The following is a 19563-nucleotide window of genomic DNA, read 5'->3' as shown; positions in this document are numbered from 1 at the left end:
GAAAATGACACAGATGAACTATCTTGGGTTAGTTATAAATATCTTTACTCTAACCACCAGGCTACCTGCTGCCCATTGTTTTGTTTTTCAAAACAACGTGTTAGATATATTTTGCTAAAAAGGGATTTGTACAGATTTCCTTTCTTATGGAGTACGATGTGCTATTTTTGGCATGGTATGAAATCCAGTTTGAACATTATTTCAGCGACACTATTCAAGCAATACCTCTAACTTCTGTCTTCTCCTGTTCTTGGTAATAATATAATGCTCTGCCTCTCTCCATCTCTTTCTTCCTCTCTCCATCTCTCTCTCCTTTTCCTCCCCCAGTTTAAGAGGATGTTGAACCGGGAGCTATCTCACCTGTCAGAGATGAGTCGTTCAGGGAACCAGGTGTCTGAATACATCTCCACTACCTTCCTGGGTGAGTCACACACCTCCCCTTTCACCTGCACTCCTGACTGGGTCTCTGTTTGTCTTCTATCCCTTATACACCTCAGTCCTCTATCCACTAGAAAACTCATCAGAGCCCTATGTATGTGGCTCTGGTCAAAAGTAGTGCACTATACGGCTGACATTTAGAAAGAGGGTTATATTTTAGTTAATACTGACCAGTATAAGGCATTTATTTCATATTTAACCTTTATCCACACTGTTAACCCCAATGTGCTGTCATTACTCGAAACGTTTGAGGAAACGCGTTGAACTTAATATATCTGAGTACAGTTACTTAAAGTGATTTAGTAGTTATTCATCAAACTGATAGAGTTACTGTGAGCTTGTTGTATCAGAGTAATGGCCCCTCTAAGCCACGCCTCCAATATAATTTCTCAGTGCGCCTTGCCTTTTTGAGTGAATTGTGGAATCGTCACACATGACTGTATTTGTTAGGAACAGAAACACGGATGTCCTATGGCCTTCCCCAAGTGAATTCCTAGTTGAATGTTATCATTATAATTAAACATTACATATCTCATAAGGCCTTATTTTGAGGCCTAGATGTACTCTAATACAGTGGCCTGAAACTCATGGTTTCAAAAAAATTCTAGGTTGAAGGATTTCCAGCAATCTTCCAACACAGATTTCTGGAAAACCTGGGAAATATACCAGACTTCTGCAAGTCACTTTAGGCTAGCTTGTAAAGTGATGTGTAATTCCTATTGGAATCCAGCTAGAGTTAGGCTATCCAACAGTAGAACTGTGTATTCACTCACAACCTGCATTCATCATGACTGCCAGGGTTAGGAACAGTGGGAGGAGACTCTTCTCAGCCATTTCAATTGGAACAACCATTTCTGTGACGGGTGAAAAAAATCAAATTAATTTATTGGATTAGTTTAGAAAATGTATGTTATTTAACTGTGTTTTACCTAAGATGAATCAATCACTCAATGTACATGCAAAAACACAGATATTAAAAACAATTCCCAAAAATCAACCTGCAGTAGAGCATGCTTGGGGAAAAAAGTTAATTTGTTGTCATAACTTCAGAAAATTGAGTTAATGTGATTTCGTTTTGAGTCAGTACCACATAAACATTTGATGTAATAATGACTTTGAGTTCCACTTACTCGAAGTATTTGAGTTAAAAAGGTCTTGGGGTTTACAGTGCAGGCAGTCATTTAGACCGGGGTCTCTTTACAAGTGAGCCCTCTAATGATGCATACTATAGAGATGTAGCACACTATAGCCTTTATAATAATAAGTTATAAATGCATGCTTATAAATCAAGCATTCGAAAGTATTCTAATTAACCTCTGACCTCCATGTCTCCTCCAGATAAGCAGAATGAGGTAGAGATCCCGTCTCCGACCCTGCGGGAGCGGGACCGGGACAAGCCCATGTGTCATATCAGTGGAGTGAAGAAGCTGACGCACAGCTCCAGCCTGTCCATCAACACCACCATGCCACGCTTCGGAGTCAAGACGGAACAGGAGGATGCACTGGCCAGGGTACGGTATACCTGTACTGGATCTGGGATCTGTGGACCCTTACACATAGTCACACATGAACACTCAGTCACTTCGAATATGATTTAAAATGGCATATCCTGCTGAGACCCAGCGAAAAAAAGCTTTATGAATTATGACTTTTTTAGGAGTGAAATAAACATTTTACAACATTTATTTTATTATTTTATTTTATTGTATATGCACTGTAGTGGATATTATGATGAGGTGAATATTATATTTGTACATTTTTACATTACAGTAAATATGTGTACAGTAAGTGAAAAATACAGGATATTTATACACAATCTCTTATTTAGCTCTTATTTAATGTAAGAAAAAATATATTACACTGCTCTGAAAACTCACCAAACTATTCCACAGATACACTATATATACAAAAATATGTGGACACTTCTTCAAACTAGTGGATTTGGCTATTTCAGCCACACCCGTTGCTGACAGGTGTATAAAATCGAGCACACAGCCATGTAATCTCCATAGACAAACATTGTCAGTAGAATGGCCCGTACTGAAGAGCTCAGTGACTTTCAACGTGGCACCGTCATTGGATGCCACCTTTCCAACAAGCAAGTCAGTTTGTCAAATTTCTGCCCTGCTAGAGCTGCCCTGGTTAACTGTAAGTGCTGTTATTGTGAAATGGAAACGCTCAGCCACAAAGTGGTAGGCCACACAAGATCAAAGAACGAGACTGCTGAGTACTGAAGCACGTAGCGTGTAAACATTGTCTGTCCTCGGTTGCAACACACTACTGAGTTCCAAACTTCCTGTGGAAGTAACGTCAGCACAATAACTGTTAGTCTGGAGCTTAATGAAATGGGTTTCCATGGCTGAGCGGTGGCACACAAGCCTAAGATCACCATGCACAATGCCAAGCGTCGGCTGGAATGGTGTAAAGCGCGCCACCATTGGCGAGATTTACTCTTCATTGTCTGATGGACAAATCTAGGTTTGATGGCTGTCAGGAGAACGCTAACTGCCCCAATGCATAGTGCCAACTATAACGTTTGGTGGAGGAGGAATGATGGTCTGGAGCTGTTTTTCATGGTTCAGGCTAGGCCCCTTAGTTCCAGTGAAAGGAAATCTAAACACTACAGCATACAATGACATTCAAGACGATTCTGTGCTTCCAATGATTCTGTGCTTCCAACAAAGGTTTTGGGAAGGCCCTTTCCTGTTTCAGCATGACAATGCCTCCGTGCACAAAGCGAGGTCCATACAGAAATTGTTTGTTGAGATCGCTATGGAAGAACTTGACCGGCCTGCACAGAGCCATGACTTCAACCCCATTGAACACCTTTGGGATGAATTAGAACGCCGACTGCGAGCCAGGTGTAATCGCTCAACATCAGTGCCCGACCTCAATAATGCTCTTGTGGCTGAATGGAAGCAAGTCCCCACAGCAATGTTCCAACAGCTAGTGAAAAGCCTTCCCAGAAGAGTGGAAGCTGTTGTAGCAGCAAAGGAGGGACCAACTCCATATTAATGCACATGATTTTGGAATCGTTCGACAAGAGCAGGTGTCCACATACTTTTGGTCATGTACTGTATTTACTTACTGGAAACAATTTGAATATCAAACTCACAAAAATGATGATTACTCATTTACATACATGTACTTTCTTCTTGAAAGTACTTCATTTTAAAAAACAAGATGAGAAAGTACAAAGTCACACCCCCCCACATGATATCATTGAATACACCAGAATGTCCTCTCAAAGGTACAACAGAATTTAACACAGTGGCATGTATGGCCTCAGAGATACAGCCCAAAAACATCTATCTCCATTAGAGTGGACAAAAATTAATTGGTTTGATTTATTGATCTTTATTGGTCTCTGGAGGGATTAAATGGAGTCATATGTCAAGTCAAATTCTGGGTATGTGTACATTTACTTGGCAAATAAAGGTGATTCTGTTTCTGATTGTGATGTCTGTTGACCAGGAGCTGGATGACTTGAATAAGTGGGGCCTTAATATCTTTCGTCTGGCTGAGTTCTCCAATAATAGGCCTCTCAGCTGCATCATGTTCGCCATCTTCCAGGTGGGTGAAAAGCAGTGGTTTTATCCATTCGATTTTCGGTAAGAGTGGTCATATAGACTTAATGTAGACTTTGCTGTTCATAAACTGTACGTGTATAGGATCCTGAGTGTTTGCGTGACGCTGTGTTTTCCTTCCCTGTAGGAGAGGGATCTGTTGAAGACGTTTCGAATCCCTGTCGACACCTTCGTGACCTACGTTATGACCCTGGAGGACCACTACCATGCCAACGTGGCCTACCACAACAGCCTCCACGCCGCTGACGTCACACAGTCCACCCACGTCCTGCTGTCCACACCGGCTCTGGACGTAAGAACCACATTTCACCCCACACTGAGGCTACGTCTAACAACAGCTAACGTGAAGCACACAGCTGCACTCTAACTGCCATCGCACATTCATGTCCTGTAGGCTGTTCTAAAACGTGATTGGTTACACTGTGTTCTATCTCTCTCTCTCTCTCTCTGTCAGGCTGTGTTCACTGATCTGGAGATCCTGGCTGCGTTATTCGCTGCTGCCATCCATGATGTGGATCATCCTGGCGTGTCCAACCAGTTCCTCATCAACACCAGTGAGTCCTTGCAATGGAGAAAGGAGGAGACATGACGCTGTACAGTACACTGCATTATAACTGAATAAAGCTCCCTGAACCACATCCCAGTTGAGCTCAACTCACCAGTCAGTGTAGCACAGCTGATAACGTAAAAAGAAAATGTCATAGTCAGCACTGTAATGTGAAAAGGTTACTAGTGGGGTGTGTCTACAGGTGCGCTGACCTAGTATGTGTTCTGTACTGACCCGGTGTGTTCTGTCTGTCCTCTTCCCCCAGACTCGGAGCTGGCTCTGATGTACAACGATGAGTCAGTCCTGGAGAACCACCACCTGGCCGTGGGCTTCAAGCTGCTCCACGAGGACAACTGTGACATCTTCCAGAACCTCAGCAAGAGGCAGAGACAGAGTCTGCGCAAGCTCGTTATCGATATGGTGAGGCTCCTGCCCCTCACACTCACCCACTAATGGGCTGCTCCGCTGGCTCAGTAAGGGGTGGGGCTTATAAGAGTTATTTAAATGTTATTTTCTATTTTTTTGTTTGTTTTTGTTTGACCTCCTCCTTTAATTGACCTCTCAAGGTGTTGGCGACGGATATGTCCAAGCACATGAGTTTGCTGGCTGATCTGAAGACCATGGTGGAGACGAAGAAGGTGACCAGTTCAGGAGTGCTCCTGCTCGACCACTACACTGACCGCATCCAGGTGAGCTTTCCCCTCTGACCTCTAAACATAAGCTGGAGAAAATTCACAACGCCTACCGTGCACTGGTGTTACCTGACCTTATGTGTGTGTCTGCAGGTGCTGAGGAACATGGTGCACTGTGCGGACCTAAGTAACCCCACCAAGCCCCTGGTCGTGTACAGAGAGTGGACTGAGCGCATCATGGAGGAGTTCTTTAGACAGGGGGACAAGGAGAGGGAGAGAGGCATGGAGATCAGCCCCATGTGTGACAAACACACTGCTTCTGTGGAGAAGAGTCAGGTTAGGAAACATACACACAACTCACATTTTGGGATCACTTTCAAAGTAATTATAAAAGCTTAATGCTTATATATGCTTTCTTAATAGTATGATTGATGTTTATAAATGTCATCTCATGTTGCTTACACAAATTCCTTAGCCGTGTAATGTGCTTGTGATTAGTGTGATGTTTGTTAGTGTGTTTGATTCTCCTGGTGTTGTGTGCTGTAGGTGGGCTTCATCGACTACATCGTGCACCCTCTGTGGGAGACGTGGGGGGACCTGGTGCACCCTGACGCCCAGGACATCCTTGACACTCTGGAGGACAACAGGGACTGGTACCAGAGCACCATCCCCCAGAGCCCCATCTCCCCACCCCCAATCCCCCTCGGCCCAGACAAGAGGCTCAACGCCTGCATCGACAAGTTCCAGTTCAAGCTCACCTTGGATGACGACACCGAGGGAGGACAGGAGGAGGAGGAGGAGGAGGAGGAGGGGAAAACCACCCCCAATCACATGGTGCTGGACTGCAGTCAGGGAGAGGAGGAAGACAAGAAAGAAGAGGAGGAAGGAGAGGACGTGTTAAATGATGAAAGGGAAGGAGACATCATCGAGGAGGAAGGGGAAGTACGGATGGAGGAGGAGGTAGAGGAGGAGGAGGAGGAGGAGGAGGAGGAGGAGGAGAAGAGGGGAGTTCTCCAGAAAGCTCAGTCAGGGGTGGAGATACACTCTGACACAAGCCCCGTGGAGGACTGCGAGGAGGAAGACTCCTCCTCACCAGCTGATGACACATGAGTTCCGCTCCTCTCTCCCTGGCCACACCCCACATGCACACACCACGCCCCTGTTGTCCACCCTTTATTTCCAATGGCCAAAACCCAAGATCAAATAAGACTACATAGACCTTAGACAATAGACCTTTAAATCTATTTTTCAAAAAGGGAACACAAATAATATTGCTTAAAGAAAAGCTATTTACACAACAACTGTAGATTTGGAGTTGGAGCTGGAGGTGTTTCTTCCAGCTGATGGTATGAGGAACAGCTATGAGGACAAAGAGGAACATAGAGAAGCATTAATAATGGGCCATTGAAGACAGTGTAGCACTGGAAATGAAACACACACACATAAACATGCACAAACTCACCTCCACACACAAATACACCTCACTCACACACTTTGATTCATGGAGAAAAAAAACCTCTGAAGTCTACACACGAGAATGTGTGTGTTTGTGTGTGTGTTTGTGTGTGTGTTTGACTCTGATTGGTAACGAATCTCTTTGGAAAAAGCCATCTCTATATGGAGTATTAACTAGTGTCAGTCAGTATTACTAGTTCATGTTTGTTAGAATTCAACAAGAACTCTGTTTTTTTCTGAGTGACTTATTTTCCATTTCTGTCGGAAAGAAGACTACAGATATCTATCTATAGAGGAGGAGAGGCGCGAGAAAAGAAGAGAGGATTACGTTTAATAAAGAAAGGAAGACGCTGTGATGAGGGGACCTGAGGGTCCCGCCTCCATTTTCCCATTTTCCCTTTATGAAGAAGCGCTACCGGTGCAAGATGGCTGTGTGCCTTTCTGGAAACACCAGCTCCTGAAACATGAGGCTGTCGTGAAGCAATGCATCGTGGGACAGGAGTCTCTGCTTTTGTCTTCATTTTTGACTGTCTCTTGTTCAAAGATCTATTGTAACTGTTCATGATTTAGTGTGTGTGTGCGTGTGTGTGCGTGCGTGCACGCGTGTGCGTGTGCGTGTGTGTGTGTGAGTGTGCGTGCGTGTGTCACATGCTCAGTCTGTTTCTGTGGTGACAGGTTTTCAGCTTTAAGTCTTCCTTTGTTGCTTTTCAAGTTGATGAGACGTTTCAGAACTCGTAGATAAGGAGAAGTCACTATCCCCACACCACCACACCTGCTGCTTGTGGACTCTCCAGTTTTTACATACAAAAATTATTTGTCTTTTTTACTTTCTGAGGATAAGCCATGAGATACTTTAGAGTATATGTTCTGCCTGTTTTCTATTTATTCTTGTTTTTTGCTAAATATGTTTGAAGGATTAGGATAATATCATCAGCAGCACAAATTCACATTCCATCTCTTACCCAGTCACACTGTATTTATTCACCAGTCTCTTCTCACTTACTGCATCAGTTGTCACCAAAGCAACAGATTGGAAACTGATGAGGGGAGAGATGCTTTGACGGGGCAGACTGAGAGGATTTTGTCAGGGTGATTTCAGGATTGGAGGGAATCGAAAGAACGAGCTTGGCCAGAAAGGAGGCTGTTCAGACAGTCACACACAGCCATTCTTGTTACGTTTTAAGCTTTTCTGCCTTAATGTCAAATGCAGGATACATACCTGCCTCTATGTAGATTTATAAGATAAATTCAAAATATCCTAGTATATTTATACCATGTCTGTATGCCTCTATCTGTGAGTGTCTGTGTGTCTATACACAATGTACCCAGCATCAGCATATGGACAGGAACATTTTATGGCCAATATTAAGAATGTGTTGTGTCAGTTACGAGGGCCCAATAAATAGGCCAATTTAGCTCCAGGGAATGCAGGTCAAATGAGTGGTAAACATATAGCTGTTGCAGACCGGATGTCGAGTAAGTATATTTTCTCACAATACTTTTTCTGGTTGAAAATAACGTCTGTCTTGGGCTGAGTAAATGTCTGATGTTATGTTGAGAAAGAGACAGACAGACAGACAGACAGACAGACAGACAGACAGACAGACAGACAGACAGTGAGAGAGAGAGAGAGAGAGAGAGAGAGAGAGAGAGAGAGAGAGAGAGAGAGAGAGAGAGAGAGAGAGAGAGAGAGAGAGAGAGAGAGAGAGAGAGAGAGAGAGAGACCTTTCTCTTGTTATGTGTTGTGTGTCATCACTCACTAGAATCACCATCCTAGCTGTATGAGGTCATGGTCACAGGATTAATCAGCACACAGCTTGAATAGGTCTCAGTTTTGACTTGGAGTTGTTCACAGGGTAAAAAAACAACAACATAAGTATAGCTGGTTTCTGCTGGTCGGTAACGTAGCTCAGCCTGTGCCTGATGGAACAGAGGCCTGAGATCCATCCAGTCCAGCTCTGTGATTGGCTGGAGCAGCATTGCGGTGTCACCGCACAGGCCTTTAATTGTTGGAATATGGGAATCCAACGTTACTGTCTCAGTACCTGGAGTAGGAGATTCCCATGAAGCTTCCCCCTGTCTTTGAAGATATATGGCTTTGTTTATCTGGCTTTTTGTTTTGTCATGAGCTATAAAAACAAATAAATATTTGATTGCCATTTTAACACAATACTGTAGCGATCATTTCTTATTAAGACATTATTCTGTTGATGAATTACTGACATTCTTTTTGAATATTGAAAAGAAAACCATGGAAAATACCACAAGTGTTTTCTTTGAACAGTTTGTGTACAGTTTTTATTTTTGTATCATTCTGGTGGATGGTAAACGCAACTATAATGACATATTGATAATATATTGAAAATAACTATTTGCATTATCACAGCTTGTTTTCTATATTTTGTAATGTTGGATTGTAAAATGACAAATTTATTCAGGTCATTATCATTGATAATTAACCACGTTTAGTTATAAGAAAATAACTGAATCGGTAAAACACTACTGGCCACACCATCACGCTTTCCTTCTCTCTTTCTGTCCTCATCTTTCCTCTGTCTTTCTCTTTTGTGCTATCATTTTTCTCACACAGAGAAGTAGGTACATTTCATTATTAGATTAATTAGATAGATTGGATGAATTAGGATTAGATTAATCATCAGAAAAATGAAAATGTTTTGTACCCAAACTTTATCTTAAGGGAGGTTGTAGGGTAGACAATGTGGTTAAAGTAGTATGTGGGTACAGTATGTGTTTTTCTTTGAGGATTTGGTAGTTATGTCTCTCACTGGTTCCGTTGGACCTGGTTTCAAGGCTTAGTTTTTTTCTATTGTGCTATTCCATATTGCTCAAGTCATAATCAATGAAAACTATTCATTATCAATATGCCATGTAGGAGTGATTGTGAGTAATTGACAGATGTGTATGGGTGAAGTGAGAGGTTAAAAAAACAAGAGGGTTCTGTGAGAGACATTGCGTAGCCATTTTGAAATGAGCACCTCCACTTCTTGGTCACTTTTGTCATATTAGACTCCCTCTGAGAACAATTATCTGGGCTTTAAATCATGTGTTACTTGTTCACAAGTTAGGAAAATTATATAAATGGAGAAAACACCATGAAATGATTGTAATATTTGTAAATTATATTGCTGTAATGTGTAAAATGTGTCCAAGTTATTTTTTATTATATTATTTTTATGAAAGGTTTTCTTCTGAGAGAACTGAGGAGTTATTTTGTGAATAAAATGCATTTAATAAGCAAACAGCTATAATATACAATTATATATCAGTATATTTTTATTTTATTTCACTGTTCGGTACTGTAAAGTGTGTTAAAATTACAAATAAAGGAAGATTTTTAAAATAATATAAGCAAAGAGAAATACTGTGGCTACTGTGTGTGCTTAGTAATGTTATCAGAGATGATAAAAAAAGGAGTAGACTAAAAGGTCAAGGTCTTCAATAGTCTGGTTTATTGTGGTTTATAAAGTGAATGTGAATACTATGCTTCCACACCATCTTTTTATTTTGAGAGAATCCGTGTATGAGTAGGCCTACATGTTTCTCAAAAACTATCTAAACGATTAGTAAGAATGGGCTACAGAGACTTACTTCCATTGCACACCATGAGGATTCTCAATACATATGATAAACCCCATCGCAGGAATTGATGGACTCATTTCAGCCTGACAGGTTCAGGCTACGCTGTCTAATTGTTTGGTTTGCGATACCTTAAGATACCTTAATAGAAAATGACTCAAGTAAAAGTGAAAGTCACCCAGTAAAAAAAGTACTATGGTAGTATTTGGTTTTAAATATACTTAAGTATCAAAAGTTAAAGTATACATAATTTCAAATTCCTTATATTAAGCAAACCAGACGGTACTATTTTCTTGTTTTTTTACATTTACGGACAGCCAGGTGCTATCTCCAATACTCAGACATAATTTATAAATTAATATGTATATGTATGTTTAGTGAGTCCGACAGATCAGAGGGATCCTTTCTTGATAAATGCATATATTGGACCATTTTCCTGTTCTATTAAGCATTCAAAATGTAACGAGTACTTTTGGGTGTCAGGGAAAATGTATGGAGTAAAAAGTACATTATTCTTTTTAAGAATGTAGTGAAATAAAAGTTGTCAAAAATATAAAGTCAAGTACAGAATCCGCCAAAAACTACTTAAGTAGTACTTAAATGTATTTTTACTTAACCTCTACGGGATCGGTGTCCGTCTAACCCCCCCATGCGGGATGGTTGATCTAACATAGGCTAATGCGATTAGCATGAGATCGTGACAAAATGAAAAAATCCCAGGACATAGACATATCTGATATGGGCAGAAAGATTAAATTCTTGTTAATCTAACTGCACTGTCCAGTTTACAGTAGCCATTAAAGAAGACCATGTTATTGTTTGAGGAGAATGCACAATTATGAACTTGAAAATGTATTAATAAACCAATTAGGCACATTTTGGCAGTCTTGATACAACATTTTGAACAGATATGCAATGGTTCATTGAATCAGTCTAAAGCTTTGCACATACACTGCTTCCATCTAGTGGCCAACATCTAAATGGCACCTGGGCTGGAATAATACATTATGACCTTTCTCTAGCATTTCAAAGAAGATTGTACAAAAAATGGTATTATCTTTTACCAGATCTAATGTGTTATAATCTCCTACATTCATTTCACATTTCCACAAACTTCAAGTGTTTCCTTTCAAATGGTATCAAGAACATACATATCCTTGCTTCAGGTCTTGAGCTACAGGAAGTTAGATTTGGGTATGTCATTTTAGGCTCAAACTGAAAAAAATGTGTACTTTATACCACTAAGTATTTTGACAGAGACACGTCGGCAACCTCAAATCCACATAACACGGCCAAAAGAGGTTCTCCACCCTCTCTGACATGGCTGCTTCCAAGTCATTACCCATCATGCACCACGCCACAAGTATTCTCCAATCACAGGTCGGACTCGAGAGCTAGTCCAATCAGAGGAAAACATGATAGCGCATGAGCGCACGAGACGTTTCCTGAAGCATTGCGGAAGAGAGGTAATGGATGATTAGTCATATTTTTACTTCAAAAATAACGATTGTATAAGTGTTTTTAGCATTTTATTGTGAACATGATACTTTATTGCATATACAGCATTCATAAATCTTGTTCAAAAGGAAGTTTTTACCGCGTTAAATCAAGACCGGTGATAGCTAGCTGCGACTACTGTAACGTTAGTTCATCAGCTAACTTACGTTACCTATCTTACCTAATAACGTTACCTATCTTTACGTGTATTGAAATAGAACGACATTTTCAGAATCATTAAGTCATAACGCATTGTATCAGAGGTTTCATATGGGGCCGACTGTTTCAATGTTGTGAATGATGGTGTGTCTGAGGACTAGCTGTATTGGGTTCAAGTATATTGTCTAATGCCTTGAGTTGTGTTTGCAGTAGCGCCGCGAATTCTTGAAAGTGTAGCTGGGCCCTGTTGATACTGCATCATGTCTTGTGCGCTTCTACTGTTGTTGATGAGCTTGGCTTTGGCGATGGGCACTGGCGCAGCAGTGGAGATCCAGCGTCCACGCGGAGTACCACTATCAAGTGAGTTGGCATCTGATTCTAACCCGAATTCAGACAAACAACGTTATGGTTGTCATCACAGCCAGTGAGGTAGGCCTAGTCTATTGCAGTCTGTTATTTTAGCTTTCAGAATCCCATTGTGAGCATGGATTTTAACCTGGCAGGTGTGCATTGGCTCTCAGATTTGCTCTTATGTACCCAACCCTTACCTGTCCCCATGATCCTGACAGAGAGACAGTTCTATGAGGAGAACAAGCCCTTTACCTGTTTGGATGGCTCCAGCACCATCCCCTTTGACCGGGTCAACGATGACTACTGCGACTGCAGGGATGGCTCGGATGAACCAGGTACACTATCGCTCACTTCTCAATAATGCCAGACTGAACCCACTATCAAGACACTACACACTTCTGTGCAGTTATCACTAAGGTCTTGACTATAATGAATGTCTTTGCATTTTTTCCCTACAGGTACTGCTGCCTGCCCCAACGGCAGCTTCCACTGCACCAACGCTGGCTTCAGACCCGCCTTCATCCCTTCCTCCCGGATCAACGACGGCATCTGTGGTAAGAATATCGTCACAGTATCTTTCCATGGATCAGTTGTCCCGTTCTCTCAATTTTGTTGTTGTGCTGATGAAGTGTGTGTTCTCTCCTCAGACTGCTGTGACACGACAGACGAGTACAACAGTGGTGCCACTTGTCAAAACACCTGCAGGTGAGCAGTAAAGCGTACAGCATTCTGCGAACACTTAATATTGACTACACTACTAACATTGGCCTTTGTGTTGGTGAACGATTCCTCCAGTATGTGTGTGTGTGAAGACTGATTGTGTTGGCTGTGTGACCCCCTAGGGAGATGGGACGCAAGGAGAGGGAGAGTCTGCAGATAATGGCTGAGATCACCAAGGAAGGCTTTCTGCTCAAACAACAACTGATACATGAAGCTAAAAGGGGACAGGAGGACAAACAGGTGAGACTAATCAGCCAAAGGGTGTGAAAAGGGTAGTAGATGTATTTGGGGTTGATTAGGCAGCAGAAATGGGTTGGGCCTATACAGAGACCATTTCTTATGTAGAGGGATTGGTATAAATTCTTGCCTTTTGAACGTGTTCATGAAATGATAAGACTTCATGTTTCAAATGTTTTTTTTTGTAAATACTTCTATCCATGTGTTTGTGCAGGGCAAGTTGACTGAGCTGCAGGGTAGTAAGAAGGGTCTGGAGGAGAAGGTGGAGGCTCTGAGGACTGTGAAAGAAACAGCGGAGGATCCAGAGAAAGAGGCTAAAGAGCGCCACCTGAAGGCTTGGGAGGGTAAGTACACTGGTATTACACAAGAAACCATTTGCTCTCTGCTTTTAACCTATGCACAATTCTCTCAATGTATTTGTTTTCTTCACAAAAAAGGTGTTTTTGTGCTGTTTGGTAAAACCAAGATAGATAGATCTTTTTTTAAACCTTTTTTACTTGGCAAGTCAGTTAAGAACAAATTCTTATTTTCAATGACGGCCTAGGAACAGTGGGTTAACTAACTGCCTATTCAGGGGCAGAACGACAGATTTGTACCTTGTCAGCTCGGGGATTCGAACTTGCAACCTTTTGGTTACTAGTCCAACGCTCTAACCACGAGGCTACCCTGCCGCCCCTTGTGAAATGCCCAGTGCAAATCGACTCTCCAGTCAGATACATTTTTCAACATCTTTGATGTAGTTAGCTTAATAATTTGGAAGTCAATTACCAAAGCCCTGTTGAAGATTTCTCTTTCTAAGTTGTATGTGATTGATTTGATTTTGTCTGTTTCAGAACAAAAAGAACTCATCCGTATGGAGAAGGACAAAACTAGAATGGCTGAGGCTTTTCTGGAGCTGGATGATGATGCAGACGGCTAGTGAGTGTAGTGTGTAACTGTCAGCGCTGGAGATATTCCGAGATATTTCAGTGTGATTCAGTGAGTGACTAATACGGGTGTTTTTGTTATTCCCAGTGTTTCTGTGGCTGAGCTGCAGTCCCATCTAGAGCTGGATCCAGACTCCGATGGCTCTCTGTCAGAAACAGAGACTCAGGTAAGATGTCTGTCATCTTCCTCCACAAGTCACGAGAATCATTTCTATCACACTAGTTTGCATCCCTGTAATTTACCAGTCTCCTTTTGGCGAAATCGTGTAGTTCCAATGAGAAAAGTTTGGACTGGGCTGGGTGGCTTTGGATGACTACTGGCTGTATGCGAACGAGTGATTCGCGTTTGGAGAAATACTGTCTGTATCCAAGGTTCAGCCAATCGTTCACATAACAAAATGCAGCACTCTACTGAAGAGAGAAGACCACTTGCTAGTTACAGCATCAGCGCTCGCTCTGGAAAGCGAATGGAAAGGCAGTTGGCCAGTTAACTTACAGCAGCACATCCCCTGAACGATATTGAAGAGGTAGGAGAGAAGCCTGACCACGGAGACGGGGGTGAGAAGATGAAGCGTACTTCATGAGCTGTAACTGAAAACCAACTGGCATTTGGAAAGTTTGAGGTGACGGAGAAAGTGTGGTGGAACAAGTGTTTGCGTTGAGGATCTTGCTAGCTGGATCAAATGATCCGTTAGCTAGCCAGAGAAGTATTGAGCTACGTTAGCCAACTTAACTGATCGAATAATTGATTTTATGGTGTGAAAATTAGCTGGCTAATAAAGTCCAACAGCTAATGTTAGCTAGCTAATGTTAGTAACCTAACCAATTCGCTATAGTATTAACTGGTAATGTTATACTACTCCTTGCCGTTCCTCAAGTTACAACGCGTTAGTTGCTTACTGGACCATGGCAATCTGTGTGAAATGGTTAATTTTCAGAATGAGAGAATTAGGTGAAAATGAGGCGTTGCTTGTTAAACAGTTAAGTGGAGCTGGACCTGGCTTAAGCTGGATGTCACTACAGAGGTGAAAGGAACACTGCACACTTTCTCACTTTTTCAATACAGTGGAAGAAAGTGGTATGCCAGGTATACTCTCTGCCTGAAAGAGATCAATTATGCCAACAAAGGGTATCATGCTGTGTTGGCACATTGTAGAACAGATGTCCACAGGCATAAAGTGTACAATGTAATAATGTGCAGTGTAGCCCAAAGATATTGCTTTTGTTGTATTGAACTTGACAGTGACACGTGTGAGTGAGGGGGGTTCATTTTTTTACCCAGTGAACATTATTTGCACACATGTAGCCTTGTGCACTGGATCAATTTCTACTATAGTGGCCACTATAATAGAGCAAAAATACTGTAGACGGCCTGTTTGTTTCGTTCTATTTCTACTTTAAGATTGTTTCCCAAGTGCAATATTTACAGTTGAAGTCAAAGTTTACATGCACCTTAGCCAAATAGATTTAAACTCAGTTTTTCACAAATCCTGACATTTAATCCCAGTAAAAATTACAGGTCAGTTAGGATCACCACTTTTTATTTTAAGAATGTGAAATGTCAGAAGAATTATTATAGAATTGTTTATTTCAGTTTATTTTTTTTCATCACATTCCCAGTGGGTCAGAAGTTTACATGCACTCAATTAGTATTTGGTAGCATTGCCTTTTAAATTGTTTAACTTGGGTCAAACGTTTCGGGTAGCTTCCCACAATAAGTTAGGTGAATTTAGGCCCATCCCTCCTGACAGCTGGTGTAACTGAGTCAGGTTTGTAGGCCTCCTCGCTCACACATGCTTTTTCAGTTCTGCCCACAAACTTTCTATAGGATTGAGGTCAGGACTTTGATGACCACTCCAATACCTTGACTGTGTTGTCCTTAAGCCATTTTGCCATAATTTTGGAATTATGTTTAGTCATTGTCCATTTGGAAGACCCAAGCTTTAACTTCCTGACTGATGTCTTGAGATGTTGCTTCAATATATCCACATAATTTTCCTACCTCATGATGCCATCTATTTTGTGAAGTGCACTAGTCCCTCCTGCAGCAAAGCACCCCCACAACATGATGCTGCCACCCCCGTGCTTCACGGTTGGGATGGTGTTCTTCAGCTTGCAAGCCTCCCCCTCTTTTCTTATAAACATAATGGTCATTATGGCCAAACAGTTCTATTTTTGTTTCGTCAGACCAGAGGACATTGTCCCCATGTGCAGTTGCAAACCGTCGTCTGGCTTTTTTATGGCGGTTTTGGAGCAGTGGCTTCTTCCTTGCTGAGCGGCCTTTCAGGTTTTGTCGATATAGGACTTGTTTAACTGTGGATACAGATACTTTTGTACGTGTTTCCTCCAGCATCTACACAAGGTCCTTTGCTGCTGTTCTGGGATTGATTTTCACTCTTTGCACCAAAATACATTCATCTCTAGGAGACAGAACGCATCTCCTTCCTGCGTGGTCTCATGGTGTTTGTACAGATAAACGTGTTACCTTAAGGCGTTTGGAAATTGCTCCCAAGGATGAACATAACTTGTGGAGGTCTACAATTTAAAAAATAAAAACAATTTTACTGAGTTTTTTTTTTTCTGAGTTCCTGATTTTGATTTTCACATGATGTCAAGCAAAGACGTACTGAGTCTGAAGGTAGGCCTTGAAATACATCCACAGGTACACCTCCAATTGACTCAAATGATGTCAATTAGCCTATCGGAAGCTTTCTAAGCCATGACATCAATTTCTGGAATTTTCCAAGCTGCACAGTCAACTTAGTGTATGTAAACTTCTGACCCACTGGAATTGTGATACAGTGAAATAATCTGTCTGTAAACAATTGTTAGGAAAATGACTTGTCATGCACAATGTTTTAACCGACTTGCCAAAACTATAGTTTAACAATAAATTTGTGGAGCGTTTTAAAAACGAGTGTTAATGACTCCAACCTAAGTGTATGTAGAATTCTCACTTCAACTGTAGATGTGTGTGTGGTCACAAGCATATTTTAAAGGCTGTTATGGCTAACTGCAATATTAATGTATTGTTTTTATTCTCAGGATTCGAGTGTCATTTGCAGTAAAGTCTAGGCAAAAATTACATTTGATTGCTTTCTTTATATATTTTTTGCTGTGAGTTAGGTTCACATTAACTACTTTTTATTTTAGAGGTTGACATATTAATGAAGTCAAAATGATTTTGCTTTACCCAAAGCATTTGCATTTACTTGTTTTGAGTTGCCCAGAAAATACATCAAGGTCATTTTGTCTTGTATCAAGATATTCTGACTTGTATCCAGCCTTTTGTAGGTTAAAATGAGCACATGATCTGCCAGTGCAGTAAGATGTCTTATTAAGATTAAAATGTATATATTATTTAAAGATAGACTTCTTACCATTTTTCTGATTTCCTAATCCATTCCTGCAGGGATTGCTGGGAGGAGCAGACAAAGTGGACACGTCTACATTTGAAACTGTGTGGAGTGGTATCAAAGACAAGTACCTGTCAGAGGTCAGCACCACATTCCGTATCCTAGTAGAATGGTCTGTGTCCTGGAGCCTCAGATTGGGTTACTGTCGAGCACTTTGTGACAAATGTGCTTTAAAGGGCTATATACAGTGTGTGATTAGGTTGATGTGACCGTGTAGGTGTCTCAGGGCCAGTTGGACCCCCCTGCCCCAGTGGAGACCCCCCAGGAGGAGGAGTCCAGGGACTTTGTCTCTGACCATGACTCTGACCACTACCCCGAGGATTACGCCGGAGAGGAGGAGGATGTGGAGGACGATGAGGAAGATGATCACGAGGAGGAGGAGGAAGAGAAGGTAGTTGGAAATCCTCACATTGGAGGGGAAGGGCCTGAGCTAGGCTAGTATTGGAGGGCTTGGGTGGCCAGACGTCCCAGTAACGTGTGTTTGATTATCAGGTCCCTCCCACCGTGCAGACCCCAGAGAAAAGAGAGGACGATGAGGTGTCCATGCCACCGTACGACACAGAGACCCAGAGCCTTATTGATGGTGAATAGTCATCTGTTTTACAATCTGGGCTTAGTCCCTTAGTCTTAAACAGGGACACAATTTGTGTTTGTCTGAATATACAAAGTAGGGAGTTCAGATGATATTAAGCGTAAATGTCTGAATTGTGATTTTCCGTGCTGTGGAATTGTATGTCTCATTGGTCTGTCCTTTTGAGGTTGCACTTCGTTGTCTTTGTTCCTCAGCTGCCCAGAAAGCCAGGGATGATTTTGATGAAGCTGAAAGGGCTCTCCGGGAAGTGGACGATCAAATTAAGTGAGATTGCAACCAGGCAACCACAATGCTTAATCTCTGCTGGCTTTGGCAACAACTGTATGTTAGTCCTTGCAACACAAAAACGACTCATGATGATACTCAACATGCAAACACTACACAGGCATACAAGTACAGGTTGTATTATTAGGTTTGGAAAACCCTGTGACTGCAAGTCAATAATTAATCTGTGATCCTGAATGTATTTGGATCTGCAGGAACCTTGAGAAGGAGATTGGCTTTGACTTTGGGCCAAGTGCAGAATTTGCTTACCTCTACAGCCAGTGCTATGAATTATCCACAAGCGAGTACGTATACTTCATCTATCTTTGTAAATACCCATAGTCTGTCTATGCCTTCGTGAGAGAAATGTGAAACCGTTTGAGTCTACCAAAGATGAAATTGAAGACTCTGCCCCGCTTCTTTTTCATCAGGTACATCTACAGGCTGTGTCCATTCAATAGGGTCTCCCAGAAACCTAAGTTTGGGGGTTCGGAGACCAACCTTGGGTAAGAACCTCTTCACTTCATTTTACCGGAGCATTTAACTGTTCAAGTGACTGGTCCTTCTAAAACCGTTAAGATTATTAGTGGTCATTGTCTCTATCTCTGTCCTCGTTGTAGCTTGTGGGGACAATGGGCTGGTCCTGAAGACAATTTATACTCCGTGATGAAGTATGACCATGGGCAGGGGTGCTGGCAGGGTCCCAACAGGTCCACCACAGTAAGTCTCCATCTTCTCCAGTCCACTTCCCTCCTAGCCCAATGCTGCACCTTTATGACAGTCTAATATGCTGAGAGCATATGAAGAGTATTAAGTCAAATCCCGTTTCATGCGGTTCTGGGCGGGGGTGCTGTGTGGGGAATTGGCATGATAATTCACACTAAGTGCACAGGTCCCTACTCCTGAGGTACTGCTGAACCCACGACATATCCTGTGAATATAGTGAAGGGTTAATGTTGTCCCTCTGTGGGTCAGGTGAAGCTGACGTGTGGGAAGGAGACGGTGGTGACGTCCACATCAGAGCCCAGTCGCTGTGAGTACCTCATGGAGTTCACCACCCCCGCCGTGTGCCAGGAGCCAGCCAGCCTGGACGAAGTACTGCACAGACACACAGAGCTGTAGTGATCCCCACCAACAGGTAGCTA

General features: G+C 42.0%; 2 protein-coding genes across 5 annotated transcripts in view; both read left to right on the top strand.

The window, feature by feature from the left end:
- Positions 1-10024, top strand: part of LOC118384161 (cAMP-specific 3',5'-cyclic phosphodiesterase 4C) — an 81417-nt gene extending 71393 nt beyond the window's left edge. For all 3 annotated transcript variants that reach the window (XM_052491028.1, XM_052491029.1, XM_052491030.1), the window contains 9 exons: positions 328-421; positions 1777-1949; positions 3913-4011; positions 4153-4317; positions 4480-4579; positions 4838-4992; positions 5139-5261; positions 5358-5540; positions 5751-10024. In XM_052491028.1, the coding sequence (XP_052346988.1) occupies positions 328-421; positions 1777-1949; positions 3913-4011; positions 4153-4317; positions 4480-4579; positions 4838-4992; positions 5139-5261; positions 5358-5540; positions 5751-6314 (1656 nt within the window). In that variant the 3' untranslated portion in view covers positions 6315-10024. The remainder of the gene's footprint in view (positions 1-327; positions 422-1776; positions 1950-3912; positions 4012-4152; positions 4318-4479; positions 4580-4837; positions 4993-5138; positions 5262-5357; positions 5541-5750) is intronic.
- Positions 10025-11579: 1555 nt separating this feature from the next.
- Positions 11580-19563, top strand: part of LOC118384536 (glucosidase 2 subunit beta-like) — a 9409-nt gene continuing 1425 nt past the window's right edge. Inside the window, exons 1-17 of one of the 2 annotated variants that reach the window (XM_035771149.2) lie at positions 11580-11722; positions 12123-12272; positions 12482-12598; positions 12722-12817; positions 12911-12968; positions 13106-13223; positions 13435-13564; positions 14054-14138; positions 14235-14313; positions 17559-17642; positions 17789-17953; positions 18055-18145; positions 18349-18418; positions 18634-18723; positions 18850-18924; positions 19039-19138; positions 19394-19556. In XM_035771149.2, the coding sequence (XP_035627042.1) occupies positions 12173-12272; positions 12482-12598; positions 12722-12817; positions 12911-12968; positions 13106-13223; positions 13435-13564; positions 14054-14138; positions 14235-14313; positions 17559-17642; positions 17789-17953; positions 18055-18145; positions 18349-18418; positions 18634-18723; positions 18850-18924; positions 19039-19138; positions 19394-19540 (1605 nt within the window). In that variant the 5' untranslated portion in view covers positions 11580-11722; positions 12123-12172 and the 3' untranslated portion in view covers positions 19541-19556. Of the gene's footprint in view, positions 11723-12122; positions 12273-12481; positions 12599-12721; positions 12818-12910; positions 12969-13105; positions 13224-13434; positions 13565-14053; positions 14139-14234; positions 14314-17558; positions 17643-17779; positions 17954-18054; positions 18146-18348; positions 18419-18633; positions 18724-18849; positions 18925-19038; positions 19139-19393; positions 19557-19563 lie in introns of both variants that reach the window. The other variant, XM_035771148.2, reaches the window with a different exon arrangement.

Source organism: Oncorhynchus keta, chromosome 32 (genome assembly GCF_023373465.1).
Source record: "Oncorhynchus keta strain PuntledgeMale-10-30-2019 chromosome 32, Oket_V2, whole genome shotgun sequence".
Lineage (NCBI taxonomy): Eukaryota > Metazoa > Chordata > Actinopteri > Salmoniformes > Salmonidae > Oncorhynchus > Oncorhynchus keta.
Note: the sequence above shows the minus strand (reverse complement) of the source record. Positions and strands in the feature narration are given on the sequence as shown.